General features: G+C 48.3%; 2 protein-coding genes across 4 annotated transcripts in view; both read right to left on the bottom strand.

Annotated features, from left to right (window-relative positions):
- SCD5 (stearoyl-CoA desaturase 5) overlaps positions 1–2,264 on the bottom strand; it is a 28,742-nt gene extending 26,478 nt beyond the window's left edge. Inside the window, exon 1 of the mRNA XM_058803437.1 lies at positions 1,976–2,264. Coding sequence (XP_058659420.1) covers positions 1,976–2,165 — 190 coding nt within the window. The 5' untranslated portion in view covers positions 2,166–2,264. The remainder of the gene's footprint in view (positions 1–1,975) is intronic.
- Positions 2,265–9,947: 7,683 nt separating this feature from the next.
- Positions 9,948–17,202, bottom strand: part of SEC31A (SEC31 homolog A, COPII coat complex component) — a 40,916-nt gene continuing 33,661 nt past the window's right edge. For all 3 annotated transcript variants that reach the window (XM_058804263.1, XM_058804261.1, XM_058804260.1), the window contains 5 exons: positions 16,654–16,712; positions 14,495–14,755; positions 13,982–14,101; positions 11,789–11,860; positions 9,948–10,653 (listed from right to left, as the gene is read on the bottom strand). In XM_058804263.1, coding sequence (XP_058660246.1) covers positions 10,474–10,653; positions 11,789–11,860; positions 13,982–14,101; positions 14,495–14,755; positions 16,654–16,712 — 692 coding nt within the window. In that variant the 3' untranslated portion in view covers positions 9,948–10,473. The remainder of the gene's footprint in view (positions 10,654–11,788; positions 11,861–13,981; positions 14,102–14,494; positions 14,756–16,653; positions 16,713–17,202) is intronic.

A 17,202-nucleotide genomic window follows, 5' to 3' on the forward strand; every position in this document is an offset into this window, starting at 1 on the left:
GCTGGCTCCTGCCACACCGGAGCGAGGTGCGTTTGTCAACTTCAGCACCAGCCACCCTTTTTGATCTGCCCTGAATGGCTCAGAGGGATCCCAGAAACAGGTCACCAGTGTGACAGCAAGCTAATTTGTCTGACACATTCTGCAGGAGAGTGTATTTTCACGTTGCTCAGCACCTCTGAGGTGGCAGCAGCCAGATGTGAGAGTGGCATGCAGTGTCCAGGACAGCTGGAGCCAGCGCTCTCGCTCCCTGCTGTGCAGCCCCTGTAAAAACCACCCACCAAACTCCCATAAAAACTCTGTGGTCTGCTCTAGGTTGGCTGTTAAAAATAATTATGTCAAGAAATGAGAGGATCTCACTTTCAGAAGGAAAGGCATTAAGCAGCAAAGTCGCTGAGAACTGTTTATTATGTAGCGTCTGTTTAATCTCCAGCAGGAAAAAATACCTCGGAGGATGGAGGGCTGAATTGGTAATTCCATCCTTTGCCTCCAGCCTCAGAGAGATTTTTGTAATTAAGCACAGTGAAATCAGAGATGATTTCAAATTGTCTTCTTGGAAAGGCAAAACAGAAAAAGCAAGCCCACCTGCCTGCACACAACAGGACCTAAAAGGGTTGAAAGCAGACCACAGGCTGTGCATTCCAGCCACACAGCTCCCACAGGCTCTCCTGGTCTCCCTGATCGCCCAGCTGTGGCCAAGATAAACTATGAAATCAGCCTGAACACAAGCAGAAATAGGGAGGAGAGAGGAGTAGTGCTTGCAGAAGGAAACTATGCAAAACACAACCACCCCACAATCCTCTTCTGGTCATGAGCAAGCCGGGGGGGGGATTGTGCAAACCAGGCTGCCAGTCAAATGCAGGTACCCTCCAGAGACCCAGAAACTGAGGAGGGTAACTGAGGAAAAGATTCATTTCCCAACTGCAAGCAGCAATGCTGGCAATTTCTGGGGGTTTAAGACTGAATATCAAAAGCTGAACCCATGAAAAAGAGATTTAGGACTTCTCCAAACAGAAGGAATAAGCCTGACTTCTAAAGCATTTAACTGGGGCTTCTGAAGTGTCACCTCGAGAGCAATGATGGCAGCCTAACAACCCAAATTCCATGTCTGTGAGTTCCTGCAGCAGAGGCCCTTCTTTCCTCTGTATAAAAGAATTCAGGCTGTTACATCCTCCACTTACCTCAAAGCAGGTATTTATCCAAGAAATTGCATCAGCTGTAAGCAGCACTCAAGTTTTTACCCTCTTGACCACCGAGATTCATATGAAACAATCAATACAGGGTTCTGCCTGCTGAACAGTGACGCTGACATTCACCATCTATTTGGTCTCACAAACCCTGACAAGCCTCGCACAATACTGCAGTGCTTCTATGTAGCATTTTCTCCCGGCACCATTCTTCTGTGGAGAAAAGAGGACCTCACCACTGTAGGATGGAAGAAAAGAAGCTGTCTTTCATATTCCCTTCCCCACACCGAATCCTTGGCTTCTCACGGCGAGCAGGACAGACGCTGCAAGCCATCTCCCCTCAGAAAGCACAGCCCGGCTTATCGCGTCTGTGCCAGCACCTTACAGCACTTACTCGACTTTCACATCTTTCCTAATGAAAATTTGTCATCACCTTCCGCAAGAAACAAACGAGGAGCTGATTTTCTACTCCAAACCGGAGCAGAAACCCGCGGGTGTTCAGAAAGTAACACGGTGAAACAGCAAGGGGACGGCCAGCGCGTCCTCCCTCAGACCTTTACACCGAAACACCAGCGCTTGGCTGGGCTTTTTTAACTAAAAAAAAACAGATAAACGTAACCGGAGGCAGAGCGCCTCCTGTTTCTACAGCAACCGAGGGCCCGGCGCGGCGCTGGCATCCCGGGAGCGGCCGGGGGGGGCTCGGGAACAAAAGCCACAAACGGGGCACGGACCGGGGAAACCGAGCGGTGCCCGCCGCCCCCCGCCCCACCTGTGGCGCCCCCGGCACTCACCCCAGAGCAGGGTGAGGATGTGCGCCCGCGGCACCAGGCTCAGCGCGTACACGGCGCCCAGGTGCAGCAGCCCCATCAGCACCACGTTGCGCCAGACGATGGCCTGCCCTCCGGGGCCCGCCGAGCCCGCCGTGTCCGCGGTGTCCGCCGTGCCCGCCTCGCCGCCGGCCGCCCTCCGTGGCGCGGCCATCGCTCCGGCCAGGCGCTGGGCAGGGCCGGCGGCGCTCCCAGCAGCGGCTACGGGCGGCCGGGCCGCGCCGCTGCCACTGCCGCATCTGTTGCTGCCGCCGCCTCCATGGAGCCGCCGCGCCGCCGGCTGCGCCCCGCACCGCGGCGGGGACGGGCGGGGGGCGGCCGCGGGAACCGCATAGCGACAGCCAATGGTGGCCCCGGGCCGCCCGCTCCGCCCCGGCCGCCGCTCCGGCCCCGGCTCCGGCTCCGCCCGCCGCCGCCCCCCGGCGCGGCCCCGCGCAGCGCGGCCCCGCGGTCCGGCTCCCTCAGACAAAGCTTCCCGTGGCGATTCGCTCTGGAAGGTCGGGCCAACACAGTAAGAGGTGCCGCTAGCGGGAGCAGGTGGTGGAGAGGTGGTGGGTAAAGTGTCCTGCCTGGCAGTGCCGAGGCGGGCACCGGACACAAGCGCACGGACTGGCAGCGAGCTGTCGGCAGCACACACCCCAACGAGGGGCGGCCTCGCTCGGTGCTTACCCGGTCCCACCATGGCTTCACCGCTCAGGTGTGGCTTCGAGGGACACGAGGTGTGTCCCCTCCGTGCTGCCGCGACCTCCCATTGCCAGCTGTGCGGGAGAGAAAAGGTCCCGGGGCACCGGGGATGCCGGGGGCCGCTGTCAATGCCCGGTTCACCGGCGACACACGGGCGGCCCGGAGGAGCGGGCGGCGAAAGCAGCTCCCTGTCACTAGCGGGGTGCCTCACCTGCCCCGGGGCAAGAACAGCCTGCACAGGCAGCGTACAGAGGGTTTAAGGCATTCAGTGGGAACCAGGCACTGATTCCAGATACAACGCTCGCCTGTGATGCGTTTTGTTTGGTGCTGAATGCTCCTGGGAGGACTGGAGGGAAGGAGGGGGCAGCCAGGATCGCGATCAGCCCTCTGCCCTGGCTGGGACCAGGTTTTCCATGATTTACAGCTTGCCACGTCCTTCACTTGCTGTGCCAGCACCGCAGAAGAAGGTGATTGAACTTGTGCTGTGCTTGCCTGCCCTGACCTCCTCCAGGTGCCCAAGGTCAGCTCTCAGGCTCCTTTCAAGTGTACCTACTACTGATCTAATAGGTGACGCTCATCTTCCTGCTTGGACTCTGATGTTGGGGCAGGCAGGAGAGAAGACTCCATCCTTCAATGATTTTTCCATCATTGTGGGGGAAGAAGCCCCCACACCATGCAGAAGGAACCTGCCCAGCCCAAGCTCACCCCTGCACATCACAGACAGGATGCCCTGAGTGTTTAAGGCAGGAATGTCAGGGTTCAAGGTGGATGAAATGGGAATGCTACCAGGCAGCAAGGAAGCATGGTGACCCAGGGAGCACATCTCTCTGAAAAGGCTGGATGTAACTGTTCATCCTGACCTGGTTTTGCAGACTGTTCAAGCATGGCACAGGATAGATGCCAGTCTTGTATGCTCATGCAGATGCAGGTGGCATCGTGCAGACACTCCTTCCACCCTGGCAAGAAGCAAACACATACAAATTGATTTGCCAGATTTCCAGCTAATTCAGGTTACTGAGGAACCCATCTGTGAAGGTTCCCTTTGTGAGCCTTTGAACACAATATGTTTCATACCCCACATTTGTTTCCAGTTCCCAGCAGTTTGCTTACAGAGTAGCCAACACAGCAGGGAAAGCAGGTGAACAAAGATGACATGAAAAATGCTCTGCTGTGGGCACAGGTCCTCTGGGTGTGGGGAGTGCTGATGCTTAGGGTGACCCTGTTGGGTAACTTCTGTGAAGGAGAAGTCCTCGTGTCCCCCTCCAAGTGAAGCTGGCTGCATGCAGAGAAAGCTTGGCAAGTGCAGCAGCCAAACTGTAAGGGGGATATTGTGGTGGTGTTCACAGGGGTCCCAGGACGAGGGAAGAGACAAGAATCTGACTCCATGTTTCAGAAAGCTTATTTATTGTATTATATTAAAAGAAAATTATATATTAAAACTATACTAAAAGAATAGAAGGAAGGATTTCATCAGAAGGCTAGCAAGGAAAGAAAAGAATGGAATGAGTAACAAAAGCTTCATCGTCTGAGCCAGCTGACTGTGATTGGCCATTAATTAGAAACAACCACATGAGACCAAAGATCCACCTGTTGCATTCCACAGCAGCAGATAATCGTTGTTTACATTTTGTTCCTGAGGCCTCTTGGCTTCTCAGGAGAAGAAATCCTGAGGAAAGGATTTTTCATAAAATGTATCTGTGACAGGATATCAGGTAGTCCCCAGCCCAGATGGCTCAGAGCAGTCCCTAATGCTCATGGAGTTGCTGGTCCTGGTGGAGGAGCAGAGGAAGCCCCAGGCAGACCTAAGTATCCCCTTTGAGAATGTCATTGCACAGTGTCATTGCTCATGCATGGAGCCCATCACTGTTCCCCTGCTCCCAGAAATCACTGCTTGGGCAGTGGCAACTCAGTGACAGCATCAGCATTTGTTCCAGGATCACTGCAGTGCTGTGGGAAGCAGCATATTTTGGGACATGATGCTGTGAAAACATCTACTCTCTTGAATAAAGGTACCTGGCTACACAAATCATAATGTCAGGACTACATGTTGCAGAGACACGTCTGGACTTTCAAATTAAGGCCTTGCTAGTACCCAGAAATGCAAAGAAAAGATTTTGGAAATCTGGATCCTACTTTCCCTTGGTAAAAAAATAATATTGGAAAACATTCAGTGAGCCAGAATTGCCTAGAGAAAAGAAAAACCTGGGGAGCTGCAACCAAAACAGCAACAGAGTTAAAAGGAGATTTTCTCAGTAAACATTCCTGAGTTCATATTTTTAAAAGCGAAGGATGTGCAAGTCTGGAAGAAAAAAAGGGAAAAAAAAGCTTGAGTGTAGTTCAGAGATCTGGAAACAACTTGGTTTTGTCTGCTGTACCCAATGGGGAATGTGGACAAGCTGAAAAGGAGAACTCAAGGCAGTGTTGTGAGAGGGAGGTGACAGCCTTCACCTGCAAGCTCCGTCTTGCCTTTGCTGGCAGTTCCAGCTGGGCTTTCTGTTGTCATGCCCGAGTTTGGCCTCCTCTAGTGCATCAATGCCTTTTCTGTGCAGGTAAAAGGGGCACCTGGCACCGAGCTGTGGGCCAGGGGACCTGTCTGTAGTTCTTGTTCCTGTCTTGTGCACTGGCTTCAAATGATCCCACTGTGTGGTCTGCCTCGCACAGGTCTTGCTTAAATCTCACTGCTGGGTGAGGGGCTGGACTACAGACTCAAATCCGCTCTCAGGAAGCAGGCAGGAGTGTGATTCCCCCTGGGACTGAGCCTTCCTGAAATGCTGCACCAGGTTGCTGAACACACTGGCACAGGCTCTGAGCAGTGCTTCAGTGCACCCCAAAGTGAGCACACATCCTCTCAGCCTCAGCACTGACAGAGGGCTCATCCATCATCTGCACCGAGGTGTGAAATGCTGCCCTGGACACCAGCCTGGGAATACCTCCCTGGCACATTCCCACTGCTGATGGGGACAGCTGTCTCTGGGCACAAAGATCCTTCTGTGCTGCTGGGAGCAAGGAGGTTGTAGGTTGCTCTGCCAGCACGGCTGAGTGTCCCACAGCCAACGTGAGAACAAAGACCTACATCTTGTGGAGCTTCCTGTTCCAGCAGAAAACTTCACAGACTTGCAGGGGTTCAGGGTTCGGTGCTGCCCCTTAGCCAAAGCCTGTTTTCTTTCCTCACTCTGCAGGGAATCCACTGAGAGCTGTGCATGGCCCCTGCCTGCTGTGCTCTGTGTGTCAGTGCCTGTGTGGGCAGCAGCAGCAGCAGCAGCTGCTCAGGTGGATGCTGTGCCCCCAAAAATCCTTTCTGCCAGGTAACACCAGGCCTAGAGGCTCTGTGCCTCGCTGGGATGAGCCAGGCTGGGTGCTCCTCTGGAGCTGAGACTGGGAAAGGCCTGAAGGTCTTTGTGTCTTCATGATTTTGTTATCACAAAGGTTTCAGAAACAGCAAAAACCAACCCCTAATGTTGCATAGCTCCCGAATTTATTTGTCCTTGCCCAGCAGTTATTTGACCTGACTATTTCCTGCCTTAGAAAGCCACCCAGGGGAGGTCAGAGGGAGGCTTTAGCCAGGGTTTGGGAGTGGTGTGGCAGGGGAGGCAGCACACACCAGCTTACCCCATCCCAAGTGGGTCTCTGTGCAGCCCTGGCCTCGACTCCTGATAGGCCTGGGCCCAGCAGAGCGTGGCTTAATGAGTGACATTGCTGCAAAGCATATTAGTCTGCTGAGACTAACACATTAGTCTGTAGTTATTAATTACTAACTACACCTCCTGAGGCAACTGAGTCAGCAGAGAGCATATAATTAAACCCAAGATTGTTTTTGATATATTTTAAGCATCCTTCTAGAATTCTCTGCCCGGAAGAAAGAAAGAGGGCAGTGGTGATGAAAGGTGGTGAATGGTTCATGTGAACATTGAGTCTATTTTAATGGCACTCAGTCCTGCCTGCTACCATCACATTTCAGTGCAGAGCTATTTAATATGTTGTCAACAGTGGCCCTTTCTTTTCTTTTTCTTTTCTTTTGCCATGAAAAATAACGATCCCAGAGCATTGTTCAAATGAACACTTTAAGTAAAGAAGGAAACAAAGCCTTAAACATCAGAGGGATAAGGAATATGTGATCAATGTTTGTGATTGAAGTGCTTCTTCTGTACCTGGCAAAGAATTTGTGCAACAATTTCTCAAGAAGCCTTCTGTGTGCTGTCCAGGCAGGCATGGACTTCTTGGGTGAGGTCAGCTGCAGCTGCCTTTTTAGAGTGCTTCTTAATAAATCCCCTCGTAATTAGATGCTCTTCTGGATAACTTGCAGCTCTAAAGCTCAGAGGAATTTTAATCAGTTCAGCCTCTTTTGGGTGAGGATTATATTAAATGTATCCATGCTGACTGGCCATTTGGTGCTGTATCTGTTTGATCTGCAGGATCTCCAGAGGAAACATGGGAATGATCAACCCAGCACCCAGCAATTCAAGGCTGGGAGATCACCCATCTAAGGCTGGTCATGCTGACACTGTTCCTGGTATCAGTACAGTATTTATTACATCCCTCAGTATCCTCTGGCAATGGCCTTGGCCCTTGTTCAAGGCTGAGTGACACACAGTTACCGTGTAGTAAACCCACTGTGGCACTCACATTCTCTGAACACAGAGAGAGATAATTCTCTCTCCCAGGTTTTTTCCTGGAGAAGCACAGAGAGAAGAGGAGAAAACAATTCTTATCTTTACTTGCTGCTCCTGTTGTTTTTGCACATGTGGAATGTGTTAGGAAGATTGTTTACCCGAGGGGATTTGGTAATTGGATTCTGGTGATGGTTGTTTATGTTAATTAGCCAATCACTCAAAGCTGTGTCCTGTCAGGAGTCACAAGTTTTTCTTTAGTATGTATCTTTGTATAGTATAGTATCTCTTTAATATGGTATAGTATAATGTAATATAGTTTTAATAAAGCAATTGTTCAGCATTCTGAATCAATGGAGTCAGATGCCAGTCATTCCCTGTGCTGGGGGCTCCCTGCATTTTACTATAACCCACATTCCCAATATTCATGTTTGAATGAACTGTGTGATCAAGAAGGCACTACACTGGAAAGATCTGATGTACGCTGTGCACAGGCTAGAAAGGCAACAGCAACTAAAGACAATCTCCAACATTCATGCCTAATGCAGACCTCAGACCTCTGCCAGCAAAACCAAAGTAAATCCATTACAGAGCTTTACAGGCACAAAAAGGCTTTCACTCAAGTGCTCAGCTTGGATGTCCTGCCTGCAGCCAGGCCTCTCTGCAGTACTGCTGCCCTTACATCCCCACCTGCCTCCAGCAATCAGGACACAACTGCACTAACCCTGCCCTTTCCTGCTGGCCCTTTTGCTTGGATGGTGGCTGCTGAAGTAGCAAGGTGCCTCCTCATGCCAGCTGCCATCAGACAACACCTATGCTGCTCAGAATATATCCTTGAATTTCCTTCCATCCCTTCTTTTAACTCTGCGGCCTTGGGTGGTGTTACAAAGGTATAAATCTCTTCTCACTCAGTGAGATCAAAATTAGGCTATTTGGGGCCAAATTATTTTACCAGCCTAACTTGGCAGGGCTTCATTGCCTTCTGCAAATGAAGATGGCCATTTGCATTTATCCCATCAGATGGGTGGCTAATTGCTTGGCATTCCTTGAAGATATGAACAGACGGCAGCACAACCGATAATTCATCTCAGCTGCTCTCAGGAAAGAAGCAGCAGATTTTTGCCTCCACTCCTGTTATGCAATTGGGCAGTGCATTTTTCCTGTCCTGAGCTCCTGACAGTGGCTGAGGTGGAAGACAGCTTTTGTTTCACAAGGAGAGGAGATGACTCCATTGCTGAGTGTCCTGGCCATGGTGCAACATCAGGGTACTCTTAGGATACCATCACCTCAAAACCCCTCATTTCCCTCTTATCTGGTGATCTCATTTTTGACCACTTCAATTTCAGACCAAACCTACACCTGGCCAGCTCATATCACGTTTGTTCTCATGTGACACTGCTCTCTAGTTCCAATCAACCTGATTCCCTTGTGCTCTTCACACGGGGAGCAAGAAAAATTTATTTAATTTCTTCCCATTAAATAAACTTTCAGTCCTATCCCTGGCATGTGTGCCTTGCTGAGTCCCTTCTTATTTGGCATACTCTTTGACATGGATGCAAGTCTGATGAAGGTTTGTGTCATTAAGCATCCCTTGGCATTCATAGGAGATATTCCCAGCTAATTATGCTCAGATCCTGCTGCTCTTGTTCCCAACTTAGGAGCTTCCAATTTCCAGCAGTGGTTTTGCCCACAACCCTGCACCTACTGGGGGTATGCCCCTCTGTCACCAACATCAGTCTCCCCAGTTTCTGGAAACTGCCAGAAACAGCAGTTTCCCAAAATATGGAACACCTGCCTGTCCTTCACAAGTGTCAGTGCATGCCCCCACTCCTGCTCCATGTGAAGAACTCCCAAAAACACTCAGGGAGAGCACATGCAAGGCCAGCTCCTGCATTCCTCTAGCATTACCTCCTGGCTGCTGGTTTGGTCCTGAAGTACTGATACTGCTTTTTCTTTTCCTTGCTGAGCAGTGCATCACAGAAAGCACAGGCCAGCCCAGCACAGCTGCTTGTCACCCTACTGAGGGTTGGGGTTTTAAATTTATTTCATTCCTGTTTACACCTTAAAACTTCTTTTCAACTTTGAGTCAAGACACAAAGGTGCTGAATACACTGCTGTAAGTACACTTATACAAGAATACTTATAACACTGCTTAGAAACCGATAACCTAGATCAAAATATTTACTCCAAGTGTTGTTTAAACTCCTGAAATAAGGGAACTTCAAGTTGAAGCCTTGTGTTCACCAATTTTAAATGCTTATGAAGAAAGAAAATGCTGGAAAGGAAATAAAACTGTTTTGCCTAACAAATCTGTTTGAAGTCACAGAAGCCAGCAGTGATTTACATTGTTATTGAGATTATTTCTTGCAGTATGCACTGCCAAATCTACATTCCACAAGGACTGATATTTTGGTTAATGCCAAACTGCTTTTGTTTCCCAAACCCAGACATTTCTTCCAACTGCTGATCTTTCTGTGTTCTACACAGGCCTTTAGTGATAAAAAGAGGAAAAACAAAAGTATTCTCATGCCCAGGACACAACAGAAAGCAGCCCCACTGTACTCCAGTTCAAAATCCCTCCACTGCACTTCATAGAGACAAATTTTAATAAATTTACATTTATTGAAAATATCATATTAGCTTTTATTTTGCTCATTTTCCCCAGTGCACAATTAAGCTATTTAACATGTAAATGGTAATAACAGAACTGCAAGCAGCTTCATAAAATGAAAGACCAAATACACTTGTAACATGATCAGACTGTTTTTAATCTGGTGGATAAGGAACAGTGGGGTGGAAGGGAAGAATCTGTTTTAGGGTCCAATACACAACCTATCTTGTTGTTTCAACACATACATCTGTTATTAAAAGCCACTGTCTAGCAGCGTAACATGCACCTAAAAATTGACAACGTGGGACATCACCAATTAAATATACTATTTGTAGATGAGAATGGTTAGGGATGGGAAAAGGATTAAAATAAGAAGAAAAGCACCAGGGCTCCACAGCCCTTCTAGAACCAGGTACTTTGCAGGGAGGGTGTAATGCCATTTGTCAGCTCTACTGCGCCATGCTGCGAGGACGAGCGCTCGGTCCATTTCCCGCATGTCTGCCGCAGAAACGCACTTCTTTGGGAAAGCAACCTCCAGGGCTTGGCATGTGGGGCACACCTCACACCCCCAGCTTGTTGGCCTGCGTGAGGACAACCTTGAGGACTGGCATGAAAGCAGAGGTCTCGCTGAAGTTGCTGGTGCTGACGATGTGTGTGTGGATGTTCAGCCCCTCCTGGTAGTTGCGCGTCTCAATGCTCTTCACAATGTTGTGCAAGCCACTAATGATGGTCGGAGAGAGCTGCAAGGAAGGCACGAAAGGCAGGTCAGCACAAAGGAAAGGAACGAGGAGAGGAAAGGAAAAGGAAAAGGGGAAAAAAGGAAACAGGAAACAAACTAGGAAAGGAAACAAACTAGGAAAGGAACTGAAACAAACTAGGAAAAGAACTGAAACAAACTAGGAAAAGAACTGAAACAAACTAGGAAAAGAACTGAAACAAACTAGGAAAAGAACTGAAACAAACTAGGAAAAGAACTGAAACAAACTAGGAAAAGAACTGAAACAAACTAGGAAAAGAACTGAAACAAACTAGGAAAAGAACTAACTAGAAAAAGGAGTAACAAGAAACAGAACTAACTAGAAAAAGAAATTCTGAGTGTGGTGCTTGGCTCTCAGGAAGGTGCAGCACTTAGCTCCTTTATCTGGATAGCCATCTTCAGAACTGCACCACACTGGGAGCAGTCATTGAAAAGTCGAACAACAGACTTCAACCAGAATGGACCTTCTCTGCAGTACTGCTATGCCCTGCAAGCCTTCCTTGCCTGGATGCAATTCCCTGGGGTGGGAGACCTGCCGTGACACACTCCTGGCACCAGAAAAACCTACTGAGCTTTTATGCCTTTGGGTAAAGTTAATTGCTCAGCAAATGTGGCCTGACAACAATAGGATTACATCACTCTAATCTTAAGGTACTAAGACATTTAAGCACAGTCCTTTATTCTGCCAAAGCCTCCTGGAAGGCTTTGAAAAAATTACCAGACCTTCAAAAGTACATCTGCCTTATAGTGAAGTCACTGAGCCTCCAGAATCAAAGTCCCCTGGGTTCTGTTGTGACCCCAGGCTGTGTGTCTCAGTTCCTGCCTGGAGCAGAGAAATGGTGCCTGCTGCAAGGAGCTCTGCTCTCTGGCTCAGCACAGCACCATAAAACTCATTACACAACCCCAAAACAACACTGTAAAGTCTGCACAGGCACATGGGGCCAGGCACAGTAACTGGCTGATTCCTAAGAAATCCATGCAAACTTCCAATAAATGGATGTGGAGCACACTTCCAAAGAAAAAATGAGCACCTGCTACGTACTGCAGAAGTAGTATTGCACCAATGAATTCACTGGCCATATGTGATTGAGGGCTGGGGGAAGTAAAACAGAACTTACTGTCTGTTCCCTAAGTTTGTCATACAGAAACTCCAGGCGTTTATTTGCATCATCCAGTTTCCTCTTGGTTTGCTGCAAGACAAATAAACACATCAAAGGACAGCAATTTTTAGAATTCTAGACCAATCTGATATCATGGCAAACAGGTCCATGGAGCACATCAAATTTCTTTCTCAACATTTTCCTAACACATCATTTGGATTCTTTGTTCTGTACTCCCATGATTTTGCTAGGAAAGACCACATGACTGTAGTACCTGTAAACTCTTCAGCTGTCTACAGAAGATAGAAAACTGTAGAGGTGCACCCCAAAAGCCACTGGTCATTTGCAAACCCCACTGGCATAACTGATAAGAAAAGTGACAGAGTTCTGAGTTGAAGCACAACTTTTTTCCTATGGTTCACTGAATAAACAAAGTGATAACTGGACGAAATTCTCACTTGAATGAAGTATCCAGCAACATCAGTGAGACTGGCACATGCAGATTCTCCAGTTCTAAGTGTGTACAACTCAGTCATCATTTATGGTAAATCCTAATTATATTTTTCCTCATGTGATTAGTAAAGCCAGCAGTTTGTCTGTAAGTTTTTAGTGTCAACAGAAAAACTAATAGCCTAACCCAGTCTGTCCTTACAGACACTTTGGGCTTCATGACTTTTATAAAGTAAACCACCTACTGATGTTCCTGGAATTATTTTGCCACCAAAGGCTTTTAAAATAACTCCAGTACATTTCACCTGGAGCTGCAGCTGCTGGAGAAATTAATTTTTATCCACTTTTTTTTTTTTTTTTTAAACCAACATCTAAAACTGTAAATTTTACTCCAGAGTAATAAAACAGTAATAAAGCATCAAGGTTACAGTTGCAGGAGCACAAAAAAGCTGCTGGTCAAGAGCAGCAGAAATGGCATCAGTGCACAAGAGTAATGGAATTTCCTCCTAAATCAGTCTGTGCATCAATCCATCTGTACTCAGGATAACTGCCGTTTTCCCTGGCAAGAGGAAATGTTTCTCTGGATTAAATAACTGCCTGGAGCAAATAAAGTCTGTGGGAATGCTCTAGCTCAAGGGGGAAGACCAACTGCTGGCTGCTTGCTGTGCTAGAAATTAGGGAAAGCTGTTCAGATGGCATAAAGGAGAACACAGCACATGGAGCTTGGGCCACATGCAGAAACTCCTCAGCAGCAGTTATGTCATCAAGGAACTGATATATCTAAGGAAAAAGTCTCCCAGGAGGAGCAGGTAAGAAACCCCCAGTTCTTCTGGACTGCCTAACTCTCAGATGCATGACCACATACCATTAGTTTCAAAGCCCATGAAAAGGTGCAGATGCTATTTTAATTTTACAGATGGTCAGCTAGGACAGAGAGGAATAAATTGTGTCTAGGAAACAGCAAGACATCTCTCCAGCCAAATTTGGTGGAAGTGCAAACTGCTGTTCTCCTTTAGTTCCTCCTCCTACTAAAGAATAGTTCCTCACTCTTTAGTTCCTGTTCCCATTTTCTCCTTCAGAATGCAATAGCTGAGCAGTGCCTGTATTTGCTCTGACAACAACTGGTGTGTACAGTCAGGGTGGTGTCTCCTGTCTCTGTGGGCTGAAACACTTTCACTGCCTAAAAATATCAGAGAGACTTAACAAGAAGCAAGCAAAATGTGTTGGCAGAGCAGAAAAGCAATCCCCAGGTGCAGATATGAGTGGAATGCTTTTGCCTTCTCTGTCTGTCTGGGGGAAGGGGCACTTGGAGGAAGAAAAGGTCAAAGGGAATGCAGAATACACTATATATACCTAGAAACACACATATATATGCACTCTACAGCCTTTAAATAAAAGATTTTGAGCAATTGAGTGATACTGAACTGACAAGAGCACGAGTTTGTGCTGCTGACCAAGCAAATTCAGTGCACAAAGCCCTCTGCATCACCAGCATCATCTTTTAGCACGTGGCAGGCATGAGCTGACCATTCAGCAGCTGGGCTTTGTGGTGCCATGTTATTTACTGGCCATCAGCAATAAATGAGCAGCTTTGGGAGGGATAGCTCATTTACAGGGTACTGGCTGCCATGGGAAATGTCTTCCTATCCAGCTCCAGTGGCTGTGTTAAAGCTGTTAGCCTTCCCTTTCCCAGGTAGCTGTTGTTTCCCTTTGAAATGAGCTTGTTGAAATGAGAAATCCCAAGTCACAGAAATCCCCTACCGGATCGGAAGCAGACAGCAGGCACCTCTGGATGAGAGCTTCAAAAGTGGTCTTCAGGATAAGGTGCTCCTCAGGGATGGGCTTCTTAGTGATCTTCTCTGTGGGCAGTGCCTGCACATGCTGAGCAACAGAGAACAGGTGAGGCTTTTCCAGGTCACTGTGCCCACACGTTGTTCTCAGCTAAACCAAGTGGCATTATTGCCCAGCTTGGCACAACTCCTATTTCTTCCCTGGGGGTGTGTGGAGGTGACTTTAGCAGCACCTGCTGTTGCTCCCTCTGGTAAGCTGTGAAAGTTGCAGAAGGAAGCAGCTTGTTGGCCCACACTGACTATAGGATTAGTGCCATCTAGGTGGAGATTACAGCAGCAAAACGCCAGCACCTAGGTGTAAAGCCAGTGCCTAGAAACTCCACAGCACACTTTGCAGCTACAAGAAAAGCCTGGACAAGAGGATCCTGCCTGGCAGGCTCTACTGCTGGACAACCAAACCCAGGCAGTGCTGGGGCTGCCTTACCTGGATGGCATTGCCAATGGGAGCCCCTGGGGCCCCCTCCGTGCTGGGTTTGGAAGCAGTGGGTGCCATGGTGGAAGGCCCCAGGGGCTGGGCAGCAGGCTGGAAGCCCCCCTGCAGCACCATGTGCCCTGCAGGGAGGTGAGCAGGCTGGAAGCTGGGCGGTGCTGGAGCCTGGGGCTGCTGCATCTGGGACTGTGGGTCTGCCAGCGGGTTCATGATGGGGGCGGTGATGGGCACCGGGGGCAGGAAGTTCTCAGGGACCTGGGAAAACAGGGCATTCGTGTTGGGGGGCTGCTGCAGGCACTGCACAACACCCAGCTCCCACAGACTCCCCAAAGCACGGCAACTGGGAGTGCTGGGTACAGAAATAACACAGAATGTCACTGTGGCTGACCAAAGCTATCCCTCTGCTGCACACTGAGTGCCGCGGTGCAGCCCAGCCTGCCCCGGCCACAAGAGCTGAGTGCTGCCACCTCCAATCAGAGCCACCCTCCCTCCAAACCACAGCACTATTAGAAGAGAAAGCTAACCCACACCTTCATCTATTCTTACTATTGGGTCATTATATTTAGACTTTTGTGTCTCACTTTCAAGGGTGTATTTTTGTCCATGCAGCACAGAACATAGATCACAGCCAGCAACATGCCCCAGTAAAGCTTCTGAAAGCCTTTCAAGCTCCTGGCACACAGGTCTGCACTAAGGCAGATTACCAGGGCATTTCAGATTCATCCTTGAGCATCTGCCAGTCTTTACACAGAGGGTTTTCACAAACATTTGGTACAGGGAAGAAACAACAAAATGAGCTACTGGCCTCTGCTACACACCATGCAGGAATCAAAACAACAGAAAGGGCTTCCATGGGAATGTGCACATTTCTTTGGGTGTGCATAGAAAAAAAAAGGAAAGATTACAGAACCCTAAATGAATGATGGAATGATGCTAAATTCAGCTAGTGATTTGGTACAGAAAAAAAAAAATTCCAATCCAGCAACAAAGTCAATTATAAAAGAAATGAATCACAGCACTAAACTTTTGAGTGGTGAATAAGTTCTTAGTTAGGAGGAAAACAGCTGAAAATTATGGCTTGAAATGCCAGATATTTCTTCTATTTTATAACAGTCCATGTGGTGAGTCATTTTATAATATCCTAAACCACCCTTTAGACAGTGGATAGAAGGGAAACAAACATAGAAACATGACTGACAGATTTGTTAAAAACCCAAGAGGGAATGCAACAAACACATGCCTCATTTAGAAGGAGCCAACTTGCAAGCCTTGGCTATGGCAGAAATTCTGGCTGTGACACACACATAACAGAAGTAGCAAAAATCTTGTGTGCACAAGGCTGCTTATTGAGCACTCTGCTCCAGCAGTTACTCTGACACTAAGAGTTCTCTATCCAGCCTCCAAAAGCTTCACTTTGAACTGCAGAGACCAAAACCCAAAGGGTAAGGAAGGCTCCTGCCTTTGCCTTCACCCAGACCTTATCTTGGCTGCTCCAATGTTTTGTTCTCCCCACACTTTACATGCTCCAGACTAACTCCTGCCTCCCAGGGTCACAGAGCAGTGGATAACACTGACTGCTGTGGAGATGCTCCAGCCTGCAGGAGCACCAGGGGATGAAAAGGCTCGCTCTGCTCCGTGCCAAGCGTTCCCAGTTATCCTGCCCTGCTGCAATTTAAATCCATTTTGCAAAACTACATTATCTCCATCATGGAAATTGTCTTACTCTCAACAGATCTCTCAGGGTCAGATCCTTAATCAGGATAAATTGCTTTCAGCTCCAGCAATGTCAATAACCTATAACAATTTGCACAGCCTCCTCATTTTGCCTAAGTATCATCTCCTGCAAAACTCTGCTGCTTTACTGCAGATGAAAACAGTTGGAAGTATTTGTTCCAAACCACGAACAATGTTGTCATTAACAACCACAACTTCAGCAAAAACCCACCATGTCTTTAGAGGCTTAGACATTTGGAGAGGGATAATGCACATTAGAAGAGACATAAAGGCCATTTCTGCTCACGAGATGCAGCTTTTGTTTGCTGCTAAGCCTTCTCTTCCCTTCTCCTGCCAACAGGTTTCCCAGCAGCAGCTTAAACTATTGTTTTTCACGGGATCAGCACTCAGTTGTGTTGAGGTAGGAGTTGCTAGAGTACCTTCTTCTTCTTGGCAGCTCTGTTGAGGGTGGGAGGGTCATTCCAGCCGTTCTGGGGCCCTGGGACAGAAAGAGAACAGAGACTGTAAGTACCTGGGAAGAGAGCAGTGATGCCTTCTTAAGCTCTGCTGGGCCAGATCCATGCCATGGCCCTGTCCTGCCTGTTCCTCTGCCCTTCCCTGAGGGCCAGAGCATCTCCTGTGCCAGCCAGAGCCTCCCAACATCCCTGCCATCAGACCCTTTGGGCTCCGTGCCCACTGGGCAAGGTTTGGGATCTTCACCAACTGTTCCCAAGCTAATAACCTAATAGTTAACTTTTACTTCTCTTGCAGTATAAAAGAGCTTTGAGCAGACATGCCTTTGAAGAGGGCCTGCCATGCCCCAAAAAGCTCTGCTACACAGACTGTGTATGTGAAGAGCTTATCCAGGACATTTGTACATGACGTTCCCCAGCCACACCACACAAAACACCACACAAAAAAAAGAGGCACCAGAGGCCTTGAGCAGGTTCACCCAGTCACCTTGGAAACATAAAGAGCCACAAACCCAG

This window comes from Ammospiza caudacuta, chromosome 4, assembly GCF_027887145.1.
Source record: "Ammospiza caudacuta isolate bAmmCau1 chromosome 4, bAmmCau1.pri, whole genome shotgun sequence".
Classification (NCBI taxonomy): Eukaryota; Metazoa; Chordata; class Aves; order Passeriformes; family Passerellidae; genus Ammospiza; species Ammospiza caudacuta.